General features: G+C 39.5%; 1 protein-coding gene across 2 annotated transcripts in view; it reads left to right on the top strand.

Annotated features, from left to right (window-relative positions):
• The window catches only part of IA-2 (tyrosine phosphatase IA-2), a 619991-nt gene that overhangs the window by 522973 nt on the left and 75438 nt on the right, over nt 1-21580 (top strand). For both annotated transcript variants that reach the window (XM_083120601.1, XM_083120600.1), the window contains one exon: nt 12387-12578. In XM_083120601.1, the coding sequence (XP_082976727.1) occupies nt 12387-12578 (192 nt within the window). The remainder of the gene's footprint in view (nt 1-12386; nt 12579-21580) is intronic.

Genomic DNA, 21580 nt, shown 5'->3' with positions numbered 1-21580 from the left:
AGAAGAGACCAATTTAATCAGCACGTTACAGGGAAGACAGCAGAAAATGCGCCCTAAGGGAAATCCAACGTTTCTGTTAAAGCAATGCCTGCCAAGCTATTTGGGCTGTGAAGGATTTATTTTTGCGAGGCGACGGAAAAATGCACAAACACTGACTGGCAACCGTGTCGTCAGCCTAGGATGCAATTTGTTTTTCGAAGCTGCAGGCGCAACATGTGTGAAGGAGAGATGGGAATCTCGCACACCTCTTGCATCCAGATTGCATCGAATCGACGCCTGCTCGATAGCTAGATGTCCGAACCAGTGGTATTGATTGATGACTACGGAACTTTCAGTACCTTTCTTGCTGCAAATACGCACATCTCCCCAGCAAATATCCCCCTCCGAAGGAAAACAGTGCATTCAAAATAAGAACAATTAAGAAATTGAACTAATAGCCTGTAAATATGCCTCTAGACAGAGGAATGACCACCTAAAGAAACATTTCGACTATATCGTTCGCCATTTTTCAACATGGCGGTTAAGGGTACGAGGAACAGTTTGTGTCCAGCCAGGCGCGAGGACCCTAAACTGCTCTTCCCCCACCGATCTTTCCTCGCGGCTAGCTGGAGAAAGAAATGTCTGTGCACTTGATGGTCCTAGGAGGGGAGGGGACTTAGCATTACGCATAAAGGGGTATTATTTTACTTGTTCTCTTTGGAATGCCAAACTTCTGATGGCGTAGATAAACACATGAACGGCGAGAAGACACAATGAAAATCAATTTTGTTGGTTGTCGGAAAACTCAAAACTCCCATTTGATTAGCCGTAACTTGTTAAAGTTCTTGCGGTTTTTTTTTCTCCATAAGAAATGTATGGGATTCTGAAAATTCATCATATTCATCATATTTTTCAAAATCGTGTCTAGCTTAACAATGAACTCTGATGCGCAACTCTTCTCCTTAAGTGTAGCAATAATTGATAGTGTGAATAGAAAATCGTTCGTATGCCAGCCAAAGTACTTTGCATGTTATAGCATCAATTCCTCTTGCACCTGTTTCTATCTCTTCCATTACAAGTTCGACAAGAACCACTCCCTCTACTCTTTCTAGCTCGACTACCACTTTGTACATGATGCAGCAATCCTTCCAAAACACTGAAGTCTTTGTTCGGAATTAGATATGGCAAATTGCAATAAAGCGTGAATGCTCTAGTCAGCATGCAACAAAGTGTAGCTTCCTTGCCTTTTGGGGGATTCCATGAAAATCCTTTCACCTTAGCATCCAGAGAAACAGTTGGAAACAGAGTAACGAAGTTTAACTTTTCCCAACGTTACAAATTAAGTGTAAAAGTGTTGTTAATGTTACTTCTATTGCAAAAAAAGTCATTCTTTTAGTTACAACTTCTTTCTTTTAAAAGTAGCCATTTCCAGTTAGCATTCCTTAAAAGAAAGTAACTGTTACTTGTAACTAGTTACTTCCAAACCCTGCCAAATTATCTCTTGAAGCTGTTCCTGCATTGAACATTCACTTATCAAACAAGGAAAGAAAGGCAGTATTACATATTCCGTAGGTTGTTCTGTTAATTTACTTGCTTCTTAATACACCCAGCCAGTGATGGCGATTAGGAAGGACGCAGTAGCTCCCCACTTTTTTGACACTTATAAGCCCCGTCTGGTTGACTGCACTTTCTGACTCGGTTTGCATCGAAGCGTCTAGTTGGTTGATTTCCAGTCAAATAGTATATTTGGTGTCTGCACCGTCTGCACTACCTTTCGGACCTGTGTATGTTTGGGGTATGGTCACGTGGTGCGTGCCAACTAATCAAATGACCGTTTAAAGCAGCAGACAGGCATTTGTTGAATGTTCTGAACTTGAACACCGCTTTCCGTCTAGTTGGTTGGACGTAATTTCCTTTCACCACTCTGACACTGGATACACCTGCACTGCACCAAGGGTCACAAAGACGGGGCTAATGCTAATCCTTGTCTACCAAGAGAAAATAAACTGTCCTTGCACCCCACACCCACCCATCCTATTGGCACCCAATCGCCTCCACTGCCCCAGCTGTATTTTCCTGATCCTAAACAGTGCTAAAATGAAGGCTTGCGTGCACTTTGTTCCTTGAAGGAGTTTGCTTTCCCTGGCGACAAAACAGAAATGGGCACATGGCGAGGAAAGTGATTGGATGATGGTTTCGCCGTAACCGCGCACTGCACGAACAACACAAACAACTTAGCCGATAATTGGATCCACGCACCGAACCACTCACTCACTCACTCACTCACTCGTGCGAGTGTACTTTGTGTCACATCTTAAGGTCTTCGTCTTGACATCAGTGCGACCAACCTGTCTTTGTTGCCCTAAAAGGAACGCGTTGTAACTAAAAAGATGAGACCGATTGTGGCATACATGCAAAGTTTTCTAAATAACTAATTTTAAAGCTTTTTTTTTCATTTTGAGGTAAAATTTCCTCTAAGCCACGGAAATTTTTAATCTGGGAAAGGGGAAGTTTGGGGGAATCAGTGTTCCCCGGGCCCCTCGAACGACGTTCCTACTATTATCTCCCTCGTTTCTCCCATGGTTGCTCGAAATGAAATTTAGTTATCTGTATTCAATTCCGGCACTGCTGAATCAGATTCTTGCTTACTTCTGTGGCGGAGTATTTAGCACATCGAGCTGCGACACCAGGGGTTCCGGGTTCGAATCCAGGTCTAGGCATGGGTGTTCTTTGTGAACTTTCCGTCATCAATTTCATATCATCTCTCCTCCTCATCGTCGCGATTAGCCAAAAGTGTCAGAGAAGCGAAGAAAAACAAGCCAAATCAAGCAAGCATTGGATTCTCTAATAAGAAGTAAATGAAAAATAAATATCATATAGTATTCAGTGAACTCAAGAATTTAGATTTTGAGGGATAAACATCCTACCTTTCAGCTGGAACATTGGTATCTGCAAAATAATTTCCAATTTAGATTTCGGCCTTGCTGTAAATATGTGTATTTCTTTCACGGTTTCAAACTGACGCAAACACGCATCCCAACCAGTCCAACGGCAGGGGCGGCATAGAATCAACGCGCGGAGGGGAGGGGAGAAACCACACACAGAGAAAGGCTTTTCCCTCATCCCCCTTCACCTCCCCCACTTCTGTTAGCTTTTGCAAATTTCAGAGAAAGATGGCGTTGCACACACACACACACACACGTTCTCACATGAGCTCAAGGTTTACTCGCTAAACATTTCTCTTTGGGGACCTTTATTTGAATTTACTTGTCATGGGAAAAATGTTTGAATTTACTCTGAAACAACACCGCATATGTTTACTTTTGGCTTTAAATTAATCAATGTTTACATCGACAACCAAAGGGACGTTACTATTTGTTGCATATGTTTTCAATAGAAGTATTTTTTTTTTTTAAGAAAAACATAGAAACCTTGTCAGCCCTCGTTCAGCAAGAAGCGGGCGAAGGGGGGGGGGGGGTCCTTAGCTGCATGTGACGTGTATGTCTGTCGCAGTGGTAGCCACCCGCAGGTAGCAGACACAATGTATGTGTGTGGGCTCAGTAAGTTTATAAAAAACAGTCAGATTTTGCTAACGAAGTTGTTGTTCTTATTCCCAAACTATAATTCATTTGTTTCTTTGCTTCTCTATTTCTTCCTCACTGTTTCTTTGGTCCTCTGTTTCTCTATTGCATTTGTATTATTTTTCTTTCGTCCTCTGTTTCCCTATTTCTTTATTATCTTTATTTCGTTCTCTGTTTCTCTATTTCTTTCTATTCTCTTTCTCTCGTCCTTTGTTTCTGTCTTTCTTATTCTCTTTCTTATTCATTCTTTCGTCCTTTGTTTCTCCGTCTTTTTTATTATTTCTTTCGTCCTCTGTTTCTCTATTTCTTTCTTATTCTCTTTCTTTCCTCCTGTTTCTTCTTTTCTTTCATATTCTCTTTCTTTCGCCCTCTCTTTCTCTATTTCTTTCTTATTCTCTTTCTTTCGCCCTCTGTTTCTCTATCTTTCTTATTCTCTCTCTTTCGTCTTATGTTCTCTCTTTCTTATTCTTTTTCGTCTTGTTTCTCTATTTCTTTCTTATTCTCTTTCATTCGCCCTCTGTTTCTTCTTTTCTTTCTTATTCTTTCTTTCGTCCTCTCTTTCTCTATTTCTTTCTTATTCTCTTTCTTTTGTTATGTTTTTCATTTCTTTCTTATTCCTTTTCTATCCTCTGTTTCTCTTTCTCTTTTACTATGATTCTTTCGTCCTCTGTATCTGCATTTCTTTCTTATTCTTTCTATCCTCCTTTTTTCTATTATTTCTTTCTTCTCGTTTCTTCCTTCCTCTGTTTCTCCATTTCTTTATTTTTATGTTACTTTCGTTCTGTTTCTCAACCTCTTTCACTTTCTCCTTATTTCTGTCTCATGTTCTCTCTTCCTTTTTGCTCTTGTCAGTCATTCCAAAATATCGTTAAGTAGACTATTTGGGTGGGGTAAGCATTATTTCAAGGCACACACTCAGTTCCAACGCCCCTGTTTCTATATGTGTAATGTTTCGAAGTATTCTTTACTATCATTATACTTTTAAAAAAAAACATAATGATGTTAATGGCAAATCGTTTTCCTATTATTCAAGCTTTGTGTAAGAAAGCACAGGCTTCCACCATAATTCCTTACCTTGCGTTATTTTCTTTCGTTCTTTTTTTTCGTGTTTCTGATCCACAACTTTCTTCACTTCCCTGATTCTCTATTTATCTCTTTTCTTGTTTGTTTTTTCGGGTTCCGAAGCGGTGCTTGGAAAATCCATTCAAAGCTCCTACATTGTTGAACCTTTCCTGATCCCTTCTCCATCCAGTCTGGATCAATCAGCCGGTGCTCTGGCACAAGGTGCGAGGTTGCTTTGCGAGGCAGTCCCACGTAAATTCACAAACGCTGCCATAAAGAGCTAAAAGAGGTACTATGAGGAGATTTTGGTCGTTGAGGGTATTTGTGATAGCGTGCCTTGGAGGAAAATAGTTCTTATATATTTTTAGAATAAACTGCCATATAAGCACAGATTTCCCAGAGCCCAAGGTTGAATACGTACTGGAAGGTCCGTCAAGAGCTTCGGCAACTTACGGCTATATTCGTTTCTGGTGTAGATGACTTCGTTTTGTTTCATTCCAATCAGTAATGGAAACTTCTCGAGTGTCTTTCTGATAACCACTTCTGAATAAATAATTGTAAAAGTGAACAACTGTCAAATGCTTACAATATGGGTTCTAAAATTACGAAATTACATTATGATCATTTCTCTAAATAAGAGTGAATAAGCAACAATGAACGTTAACATTTTATTCAAAGCTATCAAAATACATATTTCACAATTTCTTTTGGACAAGGTTTATGTTGCTAATTGAAATTAAAATGTAATTTGTGTCATAAATGTAGCTAAAAAATACCGACAGTGTTTCCACACACGTATACACACACAAACACATACATGATGGTGTATGGACATCTGAAGAGAGTCAAGGTGGGCCGTTGCCCGTCCGCTGAAAGAAAATTAATGTTGGCCTACATATTACTAGGGATTAGTAGTATGACTAACAGATTGTTACCAAAACACAATAACTTAAAATTTAGGAAGCGTTTTGGGGGGAAAATCCTTGCTTGTCCCTGCTTCTCGGAAAAATTTATGCATACATCAAAGGTGCAAGGTCTTAACTTTGTAATTTTAATACATACATTTTTGAGGGAATTTATTTTCAATCTTGGGGTGTATATTTTTTTTCTTAACTCGTGTTATGACTAAAGTTTAGACATTTCAAATTAACATTGTCTTCTATGTGCAGTCTTGAACAAAAATATTTTATGAGCAGTATAGTCTTTGAAATAAAATCAGTGGGGAGAGATTCCAGTAGCCTCTTTCAAAGCATAGGAAAATCAAATATAGTAAGCCCGAAGGGGCAAAAAGAAATTTAGTTATAAAGTTATGTAGAGCTAAACAGGTCCTCTCCGTTGCTGTGGTAACGTTATCATCTTCTAATCAAGGGATCCCAGGTTCGATCCTGATCTTTTCTGATCTTGCATTTTCAGCTTTCGAACAAGCCAAGCTCAAATTGATTGATTTCGTTTGTGTTTTAAGTCCACTTTATGCACAGAAGGGCTAATCGGGACTGGACCTACAGTTTAAAGTGGGATCCGAACCACTATGTGCCTCCACCGGGAATCGAACCCGGGACCTCCTGATTACAAGGCTACGACGCTACCACTGCGCCATCTGGGAGGCCCAAGCTCAAATTCTATAATGCATATTTTGTCCATTAATTACATAACAAGCCCGACCCTGTGGCCGAGTGGTTAGCACATCGCGCTGCGACGCCAAGGGTCCCGGGTTCGAATCCCGGTTGGGCTTGGTTGTTTGTGAATGTCCATTCATCTATTTCATCATTTCATCACTCATCCCCATCTTCGCAAATTAGCCAAGAGGCACAAAACGCGAAGTAAAATAAACTAAATCAAATCAAATCAAATTACATAACAAAATCAAATATTTATTAACGCTTTGTGTATACAATTTACATTTGCTTATGATTTGTACAAAAACATATTTGCAACTTTATTTTAAGTCATAATGTATCATTTTTCTGAGCATTTTTCCATAGGAGCCTAACACCAACCATTGAGTTAGGAATAATATGACCGCCAAATGGTATTTCCACATGTAATCCAATACAAGTGCCATTTTTAAATACACAAACTAGGGAAAATTTTCAAAAACTGTTATCCATTCTTAGCATGCATTTGGTTAGCTCACTGGATTTGAAGAAAAATCACAGGTCTGTCGTAGGTTCGTTCTCCACCACCGGCAAATAGAAATTGTCCATTTGTAGAGGTAAGGAACTCTCTAAAAATGCAGTATCAGAATAGGTATAAGCGATTGAAACAATAGATAAAGGATAATGTCCAATTAACATTGCATGTTAAAAAAGAACCACAGTCGTTAACATTGAGAGAATTCTCATTATTGTTAGAACTGACACATTTTAAACACAAACTGGTCAAAGCTGAAGATCCTTATCTCACTGTTGATGCGTCGAAGAAATTGTTGAAAAGCCAACAAAGAATCGATCACCTCTTTTGCGTCTGGTACACAAATTTGGGAGATAGAATTAGGACATTGCATATTGAGAAGAAAGCCCATTGGAAGATGATGTCTACCGGTAACCCTGCTGCGATTCTTATGAGCTCGGTCTTACTCCCGTGCACTCGTGAGGAGGGGGAAGTCCACGGAACAGAGACAAGTGCTTCGAGGATATTTCCCCCCTCTTCCAGTCACCATAGAAACGAAAATTGTCTCTCCGGAATCCTGCAGAGAGTATTGAGAGTTCTCAGTTTCCTCTAAACTTTCAAGTCTTCCTCCTCCCCCCTCCCTGTATTTCTGTCTCCTTTATTATCTTGTTGTATTGGAGAAGAAAGACATCTACGTCAACGAATACGTAGGTGAAAGGTGCGGCAGGTGTTATTAAAATCGGAAGGCATGTCCAAGACGTTATTTCGTATTTCATTGCTGCAAGGTTCAATATCAGATTTCCACATTAGGTTTTTTAATGAATCTTTTTTAAAAGATTTTTTTCGATAGGAGTCTCCTTTTATGCAATGGTGATATAATTGGAAAAGACATACAAAGGTATGTCCTTGTTTTTTGCGAATTACATTGCATTGAAAAGTTGAATTTCAAATCTTAATAGTTTACAAAGTTCCTGTGTAGTAAAAGACGCTATTCACCTAAAACATTTTTCTGTTAAGTTGGAAAACATGGAAAAGGCAATGAATTAAACGTGGAAAAATCAGGAAATATTAAATATAGCGGCTGTGTCCTTAAATATATGCGCATTTTATATACCTATGTGCACATTTAATACACGTGCTAAATAAATAAATATACATATAACTAAATGCGTGTATAGTTATAGTAGTGTTTGTGTGTGCGCGCGCGTCATTCTCTGTTACGTTACTGAAATTTCCGTCAGGAAATATCGTACAATCTACACCAAAGTCTCCCACGATATTGATACTTACGGGCACTAAGTCTTACCTCGTCTCGATTTAAGCGCTACGACGCCAGGGGTCCCGGGTTCGAATCCTGGCCTGGGCATGGATATTTGTGAGTGTCCATTCATCAATTTCATCACATCATCACTCATCCCCATCTTCGCAAATTAGCCAAAAGTGGCACAAAGGCAAAGTAAAATAAAACAAATCAATCAATCAATCAATCGATTTTTCAAAGGCCTGTCTTGTTCTCGGTCTTGTCTCGACAAGTATCGAAGAGTTTGGTGTCGTAAAAAGGGTCTCTTCGTTCTCGCTACCTCTGCTGGTGTCGTGTGTTTATATTTTTCTAATTTCTTGTCGCATTTCTACCACATTTTTTGGGTAATCAGGACGATGACGATGATGAGGTGATATTGATGATGGGACAACTCACAAAGGAACATTTCCAGGCTGTGATTCGAACAGGGGAGCTAAGTTGGCAAGATCAACGCGTTCGGCCACCGAGGGAACTGTACTGGAGGTGTGAGTTTTGTTGTTGACCAGCGACTAATGAATAGGGAAGAATGAATGTATACTGGAGTATCGAGACAGCCGCATTCCCTGATGAAACGTGAAGTGTACCTCATTTGAGGCTCTGAACGCCAAAGGAGATGTTAGTTTATCCATGTCTGCAGATTGGCCAAAGGTGTGCCAACGGTGACGGCAGGGTAATAGTGGAAAGACAGTGGATGGCCAGATGGTCAGTCCGTCAAATACCTTCATTGCCTAGGCCTGTGTTCTCGTTTGGTAGAGGTCCTGAAGGTCCTAGCGAACAGCCGTGAGTGTCCCTGGGTACTGAAGATGGCAAAAGACGTTCATCCAGGGATAGTCCTATTTGTCAGGGTGCGACGTGACGAAGGTGGAGCCCCTAGGCTTAGTGGGCCGATGGTCCTCTCAGGGGGAAAGGGAGTTTCTGTGGAGCGGGACACCCGTTTCGGAGGTGGTCAACGCTGGACTTAAACATGATACATCTGTAATTGTCGGGTGTGGATTAGAACATTTAGTACAGCAAAGGTCAGCTTCCTGCGGTTTCTTGCACTCTCGGGAGGGGTGCAGCCCTGCGCACTCAATGCATCGGGAAGTCCTGGCAGCAGTCTTGTGGGAGCCCAATCCGCTGAAAATTGGAGGACTGAGGTGACGCTGTAGACAGCTGGACTTTATTCGGTCCTTCTAAGAGCTATTAAGAAAATTTATATCAATGGTGATGTCTTAACTGCGTACGACGAAGCTACTTCATTTCTTGTACGTGGAACCGCTGTCTCTTGGTCTTGGCGCGAATCTCCTGAACTGGGGTGTTCTGAGGGAGTTGACGCAACACCACCGAGGCTGGAGTTCTGGGTAGTCCCCGTGGCGAAGTCAACGTAGACCTCTTGCAGGCGTACTTCAACCGTTGGCAGCCGTCGTCACAAACTGCGTAGATTTTCTGGCTACCCCTGGAATTGGAGTATTTCTAAGTTGGTCTAGGAGTCTAGCGGAATTCACAGGACGTGCTTATCGGAGATCCTGAGAGTCTCCGGGTGTTTCTGAGCGAGGCTCGAGACAAGAGGTGTGGGTCTCGCCGAAGAAGTATTGGAAGCCGGTGGCAAAGAGCCGTAAGTGCACTGGCGGCAGGGACCAAAGTTGGTAGTGGCTCCGAGAGGCTTGTCGAGGAAGAGTTCGAAGTCAGGTTCGGAATCTACGAAGGGGGGTTCGGAAGGAAAAGCTGTGCTTCCGAAAATTATTAAGAACAATTCTAGTTTCACATGTGTTGATGCTGGCGCTCGGAGAATTTGGCTCACCCGGAATAGCCATCTACTAGGACTTGTCATATCGACAATACCTCCTTCAATAATTGACATGAGGTAATGTGTATTCTGTCAATGATAAAATATATTATTGTTCATTCCTCAGAAAGTTCGCCAAAGTTTGTTTTATATCAGATTTGCGCCTCTGAGATAGATTAATCTGAGCTGGAGCACAATTTAAAATAGAATCGAAACCCTTCACCAGGAATCAACAGTATAAACATTACACTGTTAGGGAAACCTTCGTTCATCTAAAGGAACAGCGTTAAGCGAACTTACCTGTTTACCCCATTTTTTCTCACATTTTGAACTTATTAAGATCAGCCAATGAAATCTATAATTTGTTCGACTTCCAATCCAAAGTTATGATTTCCTTGACATATCCTATTTTAGAAAAGTGTTTTTAGTGAATACTTGGAATGTAAGTGGAGGAGAACAATTGTTGAATACATTTCATAAGTGTCTCAGAGAGAGAAACTAGCTCCTTCTTACTGTTCTGTACATCCTTTTCTGCCACGCTTGGGATTTTCCAACTTACCAATACCACAAGCCTTCGCTTTTTCACCGGAAAATAAAAAAATCACCATTGAATCTGTCCTCGCTAGCATATAATGTTGCATATCCTTCTCGATGTTTTCCCCAAAGGCAGAGCTTACGATCCTGAATCCAGGCAGCAGAAGAATGGCTCTCGGCTTGACTTGGGAATAAAACCTGTCAGGGAAGCACGGGATACAGTTACATGTCACCCGTTCCCTTATTTGTGCTTAGCAACGCGGGATGACGTCAAGAATTCCATGAAACTGAAAGCTCCTTTGTCCACCCCTCCCTCCGTCCAACATCTCCATAGCTAAGTGGGGAAGGTGGATTTTTCCGAGTTTCTCGTCAAAGTTATCTTGATCTGTGGAAGTCTCTCTTGGACTTCATCTTATAAGAACGCTTAAGAGTTACATGACATGTGTTGTTTTTAGCTTCCAAAAGCACCAGAGCGTCTGAACATTTAGAGGATGTGCTCGCCCGACTGTTGTCTGTTTACCGCGTATCTCTGTTTCGTATAACAGACACCGACATTGCGCATCCGAGTCATGAATGTCGTAATTAACGCAAAATTTACCAACATTTTGAATGTGAATTCGAATTTGCGTGTCTGTAATGTCATAAGTGTTCGGCATATTATTCTTGAATGTGCAGATGTTCCTTTCCTCAGGCAGATTTTTCAACTTCTCAACTGTTTTTCATCTCTGTTGGGAGATGACGACAGTATTTTAACAAATGTTTTTACGAAGAGCTGGTCTCTTCCACTGCCATGTGAGGAAGCCTTAAGTTTATCTTACTTTTATATATTCTTGGTTTTGGACTTTTAACCACTGTGTTATTTTTAAAAAAAATACCAACGTTTCGGAGGCTGAATTTGCCTCCGTCTTCAGGGTAGTGTAGTCTGTTAAATCATTGGTGTCTCTAATTGGTTGCCCTGGAGGATTATTCTCGGTGGCCTAGGGTCCACCTCGTCTGTCGGTCACAAGGACATCTATATACATTAAGTTGCCAGGGAGGATTATCAGTGGCCCAGGCTCCACTTCGTCCGGTGGCCACTTCAAGACCTATTTTTGTATGTATGATTTAACAGACTACACGCTACCCTGAAGAAGGGGGCAGATTCAGTATAAGTTAAGGGTGAAAAGTGCACATATGTGCCGACGCACCCAACAATTTTAAATCAATCAATCGAATATTCGTAGCTGAAAACTGAATAATTTATTTTTCTTCCCTTATGTATAGAGAACAGATTTTTTCGCTGTATATTTTGTAAAAAAAAAAATCCGTGTTACATTTCTCATTTTGCGTGATTTTCCTCAAAATTGGTGTTTTAAAGGTTGTTTAAGTCCATTTTTATGCACGGATAGGCTGATCGGGACAGGGCGTACAGATTAAACTGGGATCCTAACCAATATGTGCCTCCACCGGGTATCGAACTCAAACCCCCTTGATTACAAAGCGACGACTTTTCCTCTACTCCATGGAAACGGTCCAAGATTCGCGTTTTCAAAAACAAACCTATACTCATTTTCCTTTGTAAATGATCAGTGGTCATTGATTCATGTCGAATTGTTGGACATTTAACCATTGTTTTTATTTTCTATTTTATTTTACATCGAAAGCAAGCCTTAGCGAGACCACGAGACGAGGTGGAGCCCCTGCCACCGATAAATAATCCTTCCAGTTTCATATCACACCTTACACTATAACCATGGATCCTGTGTTCGTGGACTACGGACAGATGAATAGTTAGAGACAAATATACAACTTTGAGGGTGGAAACAGAACCAGTCTCTGAAACATAGGTACAAATAGAAACTAGAAACAGTGGTTAAAACTCTAACAATTCAATATAAACCTGTACTCAGCATTAAAACGATAACCTAGCTAACTAAAAACACAAGTTTCAATGTGGTTTATCATTGTCTAAAATTATGTTAATAATATACCTTAAAAGTTGTTGTATTGTAAATCATGTACAAGCAATAGTACTTAACTGTGTATTTATTGTAAATATTTTCTTTCCTCGTTGCAGACGAAACTCCCAACAGTCTTGAGTCTTCCGTCGGACCATCAGCTGTACATCGCAACCTTCTTGCTATGCGGGGCCGTGGGGGCAATGCTAATTGCCGCTGCGGTGCTCTACGTCATCAAGAGGCACGCGCGCTCCCGTGAGAAGCTGCAGAATCTCTCTCAGCCGGACACAGAGGCCAGCAAGGATTACCAGGTAAGAGCTGGATTTCGTACACGCGGTTGAGGCGCGAAGAGGAGGGGGTGGAGTTCTGCCTAATGGAAATCCCGTATTCTGGATCGGAGGTTCAAATCCCCCTGGCGGCCATCCTAATTGAGATTTTCATTGGCTTTTCTGAGTCGCTCCAGACTAATTCTGGGATTCTCCTTGTCGTTATCTCATACTCTCGTTTCTCCACCCCTCCCCCCATTAATTAAATCAATCAATCCGAACAAAATCATCCATTCCCAAGTTTACCTGTAAGGATATGCATTTGCTGCACACTTAATCCAAAGGTGATAAGCAGGGACGGCGAAAGTGTTAAGATATGTGAATATATATTTAGTTATTTTAATCAAAATATGGAATTAAATAAGGACTTACAATTGTGAAAGAGAGTAATTTTCATTGAGCAAGCTGCATAAAAGGCATTAGGCTTTCATGGCATTAATTGTCATGCAAAATTCCAGTACAGAATGTTCTTTTTTCTTTTTTTAGTACCAAAACAAAGTTACCAAACTTTCTTTTATGTGCGGATTCGTGAATCTCCTTCTGTTGTCCAAACTGCGTTCATTATCGCATGATATAATGGGAGTATTTTTCCTTTCTTTTAGAAAAAAAATATCAATAAATTTCACCTCAAATGCTTGAGTTTGCATTCTCCATTGTTGACAAGAATGTTAGAATAACAGTTGAATTGTCTATTGTCAAGATTTAAAATAAACAAAGAATACAAACGAACAGAATATTGGTAAACAGAAGCCCTTTCGTATTTGACACATGAAGGAAAACATTACCAACAGCATGAACAGGGTCCTGGGCCTTTGAAGGAAGGTGGAAAGAAGGGGTACCAGGGGAGAAAGTTGAGGAGAGGGGTGGCAGGGTGGAAAGTAGGGGAGGCGCCAAAAATCCTCCTCTCCCGGTGAAAATTTGATCTTGAGCCGCCCCTGGACATGAGTATGGAATGTTATGTCGAAAAATATGGAAATTATATGGAAAAAAACTAAAATATGTGAAATATATGGTACAAGCTAATATACGTAGGTCTATATAAAAATAGCGCTTTTCGCAATTACATACCACGATTCTTAAAAATAATACAAAATAACATTGATTTTATAGAAACATACGAAGAAATGTATTTACATATAAATCCGTTCCCCGGTAATAAGTCTTAAGGAGAGGCTGCAGTAATTACATGTTATACATTAAATCGTGAATAAGTCACCTGCCTCGTGTGGCGGAGTGATTAATTTAGCGTGCTACGAAACCAAGGTTCCTGGATTCAAATCGCGGGTAAAGTATTGACGTTCCATTGTGTTTGTTATTTCATTTATTTTATCATTTTACCGTTAAGTACCGTCGGGATTGACCTAGCAGGATGAGAAGCGACGTACAATAACGAAAAAACAAATGTAAAATGTGTACAATACTCAACGAATCATTCGTATAGACCACCTCCGTAGTAAAGTTCTTATCAAAGCGCGCCACGACTTCAGGGTTCTCGGGTTCGAATCCCCGCCTTGTCATGGGCCTTCTTTGTGAGTGTCTCTTCATCAATTTCATCATATTATCATTCATCTTCAAATTTCGATTAGCCAAAAGTGGCAGAAGAATGACATAAAATAACTTAATCCAATCGATCATTCATGTATAGTAAACAGAATCGTTTTATTGTTCCACTGGATTTTCACTTTTTGCTCGTTGTTATCATAGTTTGCAAAACTTTACTTCAACCAGATTCAGATTCTGCAACTGGGTTAGCTCTTTGTGCGGAAACAATCTTAATTTCAATAAACATTTCTTATAGTTTTGTTTATGACCACTGTCTGATTGAGCACGTACCCGAGGATCGAATACGGAAGAGACCATCACACTTTATTATGTTCGAATTTTACAAGTTTGACATGAGAAAAACATTACACAAAGTACAATGCTCCAAATGTTCAGGCAAATGGAAAACCCTACGTTGTAGGAAATTAACAATTAATATATTATTTATCACTGTATAGATTCCTCCCAAAGACAGCTAGGATATCTTTCAAGAAATCTCTGGGTAACTGAATGATGAAGCTGCAAGACAATGGTGCATTGCAAAATTTCCCCACCCATGCACTCATGATGTCAATATTATTAAAGTACGTTATTTTAAGAATGAAATAAGTTGAAAAGTATGAGGTTGATTTCCGTAGATATTATTTGCCTTATGCTAACATGGAACTTGATTGTGACAAACAATTTGAAAATACAGTTCTTAATACACAAGCAAGCTTTTAAAATCAGTTTCAGAAATATCTTAGGAGGGGCTAATCCTGAAATTAGCCCCTTGCCCCGTCCACATATATGTTGTCGCTGAAACAATTGTTGGTAGCAGCAAATAAGTCTCTCAGTTTTTGTTTAATGTGTTCATTTGGCAAATTATTTAAATTTTGTTATAAAAATAATTGTTTCCTGTCAATGCTACCCAGATATCTAATCTTATAATCAGTTCATTTGCATCTAGTTATGAAATCTGCGGAAATTATAGTTCAGTTTTACATGAAGCATTATGTGCACCAAGGTGTGTGCGAGTTGGTGTATGCACTTGTGTATGGATCATTTTGCTCCCCCTGGAGGGCGCCCCGACGTCACTTTATGATTGTGCTGAAATTGTGTGACCTTGTTTGTGAAGCATAAACCTAACACCAATATCTGTGAACGAGAAGTCAGATGTCAGATGTTTCCTTTACATTAAATTTTGTTCTTATAGCGGATGGAGCCCACATCCTTGGCGAGTGGTTAGCACAGCGCACTACGACGCCAGGGTTCTTGGTTCGAATCCCGGCCTGGGAATAATTATTCTTTGTGAGTGTCCTTTAATCGATTTCATCACATCATCACTCATCTTTGCGATTAGCCAAATGTCTCAGAAACGCGAAGTAAAATAAACTAAATCAATCAACTTTATCAAATGGATAATATAAGGTTATTGCATTTATTTTTTTAAATCTAAATAACCCAATTAAGCCATGTTTCCAGGGTAGAAAAAAACATTCATTTTAATTTTAGTTTGGTTTCAAGTCTGAGGAAGACCCTGATAGAGGGTTGAAACGTAACGTTGTTAAAGTGATTTCACTGAAATGCAGACTGCCTTGGTGTGCTGTGTTTTTTTCTGAATAACACAAACGTGCTCTTAAAAACCGCCGACATTCTAACAACACTGAAACAGGATTCATTACTGCTGCACTGTTAACTGGCTAATTAGCAGCCAGGTCTTTGAGCGGTCATCAACACAACACTCGACAAAGGATGGGTGAACGACCGTTCGTTGAAATCAATCCTGGTCTCCAGCCTACGTGGCGGCGAGACACGCGCATACAAGTGATTCGTTGGATGGGGTTCTGTCACAACTTATTAATATATTGTGCAATGTATAGTTTCGTCATTGGAAACGTACTCAATTGATGTGAATTTACCAATGCGCATCAATTATTATAGGAAACACGAGCTATGCTCATCTGTGTCCACAATGAGACTGATGGTGGAGGTATAGGTGTACGACACTCGTTTGGTTGCATTCGAAAATTAATCGGGATTACCAACCGATTAATTCTATGGTAAAATAGGATTTCCTGAAACAACATAGAGCTTGCATTTCTTCACATTCTAGCCATTACCTCTCAAAGTCTTTTCAATATTACAACTCTAATTTACCAGGTGCTGAAACGGGACAATAGGGTATGTGTTGCTTCGATGTAATTTACTTTTACCGTCACTTTTCTTTAACTTTTGGGTAATCGCGATGATGAGGATGGGTGATTATTTGATGAAATTAATGGCCACACACAATGAACACCCATGCCCAGGCCTGGATTCGAACCTGTGCCCCCCTGACTTGTTAGTGCGCTGTATTCACCACTCGGCGCATTAGGATGTGTTGCAAAGTTATAAACCCACCCTCTATATGAAAGGGTACATTTCCCACCATGTCCTACATGCTCATTCTTTAAGATGGAAGGAGTCAGGTAGTGGCGAAATTAATAATGAGATATTAGATGTACAGTCACGGACACTGCTGGGTTGTAACGATTCCATTGAAAACCAATGTATTCGTCACAATCCGGCAGTGTCCGTGACAGTACGTAAAACTGTCTGTTGATGCTTATGACAGTAGGGGAGACAGGGATGAGTTGAGCATGTTTTTATGTTTACATTTCTGCATATCTTAAAAATTACTATCTACTATTGATGAAATGCTACGAGCAATACAGGTAGTTTCCTTGACCACTGTGAATTTTTATTACAGAATGATGCTAAAACTTGTAAAGTTATAGCTTGTTTTTTTCGAAGCGTGTTAGTTAGTATTGTCAATTCACCCCGTATATGGGGTGAGTTGACTATATGTGCGGGGTCAGTTGTCAATATGTGTAACTCTACCCTATACATGGTTTGGAATATTTTATTTCAAACAATATACTGCCTTAAAAATTACGGATTACAAAAATGTTTTCAAGTGAACAGTATAACATGAGACATAAATGTTGCAAACTTTTAAAAAAAAAGTTTACAAAAGTGTTTACTGAATTTTTTACCCAGTGTTTATTTTTATTGTTATATCACAAATACAAATGCAATATACTGCCCTATAATCCTAATCTAATATATATTATTACAAACAATGTGTCTATATGCCAGGATGTTTCTGATGAAACAATTAATTGAAGAACAATTTTCTCAATAGGCCTACAGTATTGTCAACTAGCCCCTTCCTTCCTATTGTCAACTCACCCCGATCGCCATATTGGACTTCCTTGTCATGCCGCTGCTAAACATTGCAGTTTAACAAAGTATCCGAATGTAGTATCGGTTAAATTTACCATAGTTTTCTGGATAGCCTTAGCATAAACTATGTGCTTACTTACTTTGAAAACGTATAAGAAAGAATATAGAGTTGAGAAAATTTACTTCGCAAGTAAGAATTGATGTTATTTGTCATGCACTAGAAACTTTGTGAACAAGACATTCAACTTCTTAGTTGTGAGTTGGTTCTAGAGATGGCACATATTACAGTAACCTGCAATGTTGCCAACTCTTGACTGGTGGGAATAAAATGGACTTTGTCAACTCGCCCCTATGGGCAACTACCCTCGGTCTTGCCTATCCAATAAAGCCGAATTTCCTGTTAGTGAATGCCTTTACCTGAAGAACTTCGAGTGGGGATTCGTCAAATCCAAGGTTTGTGAACGTAAGTCCAATAACAATGAAGTTACTTCGTAATCTTATCAAGATAACAGCAGATCATCCCAGTCCACGTTTCCTACTACCAATGAACAGTAGTGTGTATTTTGACGTGTGGAAAGGTCACGTGGTGGAAGCTACATTGGAGACTGGAGCTCGTACATACATTAAAGCCAGGCGGCTTTTCATTAAGTGACGGGTGTTCAATGCACTGATCCCCATCGCTTTATTTTCAGGCTTTCGGGACGGAAGCCCGCTACTTCGTTTCACGTAGCTCCCTAATTGAAGGGTTAGCTGAAGAAAGGACTAACTCAGAAAACATACTACGGAGAAATTGAGAAATGCAATCCGCAGCCTACATCTCTTGCTGCAATATGCCAATAATCATCCCTATATTGTAGGGACCTATTGTGATTACTAGGGCTTAGCATATTTTATTTTGGTAAGGGTGATGTGTTTCCTAAACATATATAAATCCATATTATGAAGAAACTAATCAAATTAAGTAAGATGCTTTTTAAGGGCATATTTTTGCATATTTGGCCATTTCTGCGTGATAGAGCATATTTTGATGGATTTTCGGTCATATTCAACATATTTTTGGTTTTTCAAGAAATAGCCTATAGTAATTTTCAAAGTGGATTCGTTCTTACTCCCATGTTCACAGGAGGGCTTTTTTTACTGCAGCAAAATCTTTTTTAATTTTTATTTGAAAATTTACAGATATTCATTGTACTGCAACTCAGGGCCCATAAAGTGAACTGAAAATAGTACGTATGTGAAAATATCTCAACATATGTGAGAGATTGATGTTTCAAACAGTCCAGTTATAAGGGCATATTTTTCAAATTATAGTGAATATTTTGTTTTATTTTAGGATATAAGAGCATATTTTTGCATATTTTGGTGATTTTTAGGTCATAAAAATCCTAGTGATTACAATGAGTATGTAGACTGTATCACCTGTGAAATTAAGGGAGGCCTACTCGAAGCTACAGGAAGATGAGCAGATTGATATGTTAGTGTAAAAATGACAAAGTACAGTATATCTCGACTTCCACAGAATACAGCACAGTCAATTACACAAAACGTATCCATGCCATACTAAGGATATACAAATCGCACACAAATGTGAAGTCAAAGACCTCGGAGTGACATTCGACATCAAATTCAAATTTAATTAACATAGAAATCGTTTGTAATGATGCGTTCCAAAACTTTAATTTTATAATTAGATCAAGCCACAACTGCACGAAAAAAGATGTAATTGTAAATATTTACTATACCCACATCCGGTGAAAGCTAGAATATGTCTAAGTAACCTAGAAACACCTAATTCAAAGTTTCGAATGCATTAAAGGTTCCTTAGGTACCTGAATTTAAAAATATCCGTGCATTACTTCAGTAACTTAGCACTCCAATGGCATGTAGATGGTTTATCATCCTCTGCAAACAATCAACGGTATAATGTACCATTCCACAGATGTAACACTTAATATTCCTGTTTCTAAACCCTCCCCGAAAAATGTCTCCAACCCAGCTAGCGCCCCACGATAAGGTAAGGTGTGGATAGTTGTGATTTGAAGCGCAGTACATCGTTTTGTTTGCCGTTTTGGAGTAAACATGTAACTTGTATATAGTGATGTTTCAGGGCAAAACCATATTTTTTAAATGTGTCGTCACTATCTTTACCACTAAGCCAGGCACGTAGCCAGGGAAAGGGCTAAGGGGGCTCAAGAATTAATTTTGCTTCCTTAGCAGGATTAAACATTAGATCGAAAAAAGTTTAGTGTATAATAGAGGAACTAGGTTATAATTTTATGTTCTACTATTTAATACAAAGAATAAATGGATCCACAGCTCTCAAAATGTGTAATTTTCTTTGTGAGAGATCACGCAAAATAAACTTTATAAGTAAAATTTGGCCCTAGCTTTTAAAGCCTTTTTTAAACGGAATGTATAAAAGTTAATAACAAAATAAAATAACTATGAATTTCAGTGTACACTAACTGTACAAAATGTAAGAAAAATAATGGACAAAACTTGTGTTGGATATTCACTCATACGGTGGATCGAGTAGCGACGTCTCTCCATTTATATAAAGATAATAATAAATTTGGATTAGAATCGTTTTATTTTTAATAACTTATAATTCTTATTATTGTAAAATGACAATTATAACAGTCGTAATAATTATTATTGTCATTATTATTTCCACTAATCAAGATTTATCGGTGGCCTTCTCCCCTCTACAAATATTTCTGGCGACGCCTGTGCTCGTTAGGGATGAGCTCCCCCCTAAATAAAATCCTGGCTACGGGCTTGCACTAAGCATTCGTTGAAATATCCTATTACGGTTCTCCACCCACAGACAAGGAACATGCCCACGTCTCCACGACCGACGTACGGTACGCTTCTGCATTTTACGTTTCACGTTCAATGAATTAGTCGTAATACAATTATGTTATGTAATATTAGAACACTATAATTGCTGTTGGTCTCATGGACTCTCTTATCAGTATCTCTTATCTACACATGAGGTAGAAGAACAATCTGTAAGGCAATCTTGTTTTGCCGACCCAAGGACCAGAAAATAGAACCTGGACTTGGATGTTGATAGGAGCAGCAAGTAATTACCAGGGCGAAAGAATGTCGTCTCAGCTCACCGCGTTAATTCGACTCTCCCCCCCTCGAAAGTGTCGGCCGTCTCGGGAGCCCGACCCGCCAGTTGCAAGCGGAGCTCCTTTGCCAAAGTTTCGGCGCCCCTGCAGAGAGTCTGATGGAATTCCTCCTTCCGGTGGCTTTCCGCGTTGCCAAAGATTCATCGGCACGAACAAAAGCTGCACGCGAAACAGATTTTAAAGCGTTTGGCTCATTTACTAACAACGGGAACACGGCGTCCCAGTAAGTATGCCGTGAAGGCTGCATTTTGCAACTATTTCCGTGGAGTTTGGTGACGGAGGCGTTAGCTACTGTTATACAGAGTATTGCAAAAGTTTTGCAACCCTAACTTTGATCGCATTCACGCAAGCTTTCCTGTATTATGAAGCAGTGGCGGCTCGTGGTCTGGCTCTATGGGCGTGCACTTCAGTCTCGCGTCCAGAAGTGTTATACCACCCCTGTGAAATACTCGCACCCGTTTTTGCGTACATAACGATGCTTGGCAACCCAAGTTTTAATCACCTTTCGCTGAAAATGAGGCTATGACAGTTATATTTCATGATTTTTTTTAACACGGACTTTTTACACATTTCAAATATTTCGGAAATTATCTAGCCAATCACGAGAAGAGCGATGTTGTGCAATATGTAATTCAGCATTCGATAACCTGATAAAATCACTCAAAACATAGAAATACCGATCTACAATATCAATACTATTGTCGATTTACAAGATATTTCGTAAAAACTTCCTCCACCGCTCTGCTGATATTAATGAACAAGGAGAACTGGCGTACACCAAAGAAGCCAATCCAACTACCACATTGAGGAAATCAGTTGTGATTGTTCATTTGTAATGACAGACTGATCGAACCAAGCAAATCAAGCGAAATCAAGATAATAATAAATCTTAAAGAAAATTACAATACTTACTCAGTCCACACTGCTCTGCCTCGTACTTCAGAACTTTTCCTTCCCTTCCGCCGTATCCATATATTACTTCAGTTGCTACAGACTTTGTAGCTAACTTCCCTCCAAAAATTCAACAACGTTAAATATTAAGTCTCTGCTCTTCCTATGTACAGTTTCCCTATTCATCATGAAATCAAACACTTTGCACTG

The sequence above is a fragment of the Lepisma saccharinum genome, chromosome 4, assembly GCF_977018435.1.
Source record: "Lepisma saccharinum chromosome 4, izLepSacc3.1, whole genome shotgun sequence".
Lineage (NCBI taxonomy): Eukaryota > Metazoa > Arthropoda > Insecta > Zygentoma > Lepismatidae > Lepisma > Lepisma saccharinum.
Note: the sequence above shows the minus strand (reverse complement) of the source record. Positions and strands in the feature narration are given on the sequence as shown.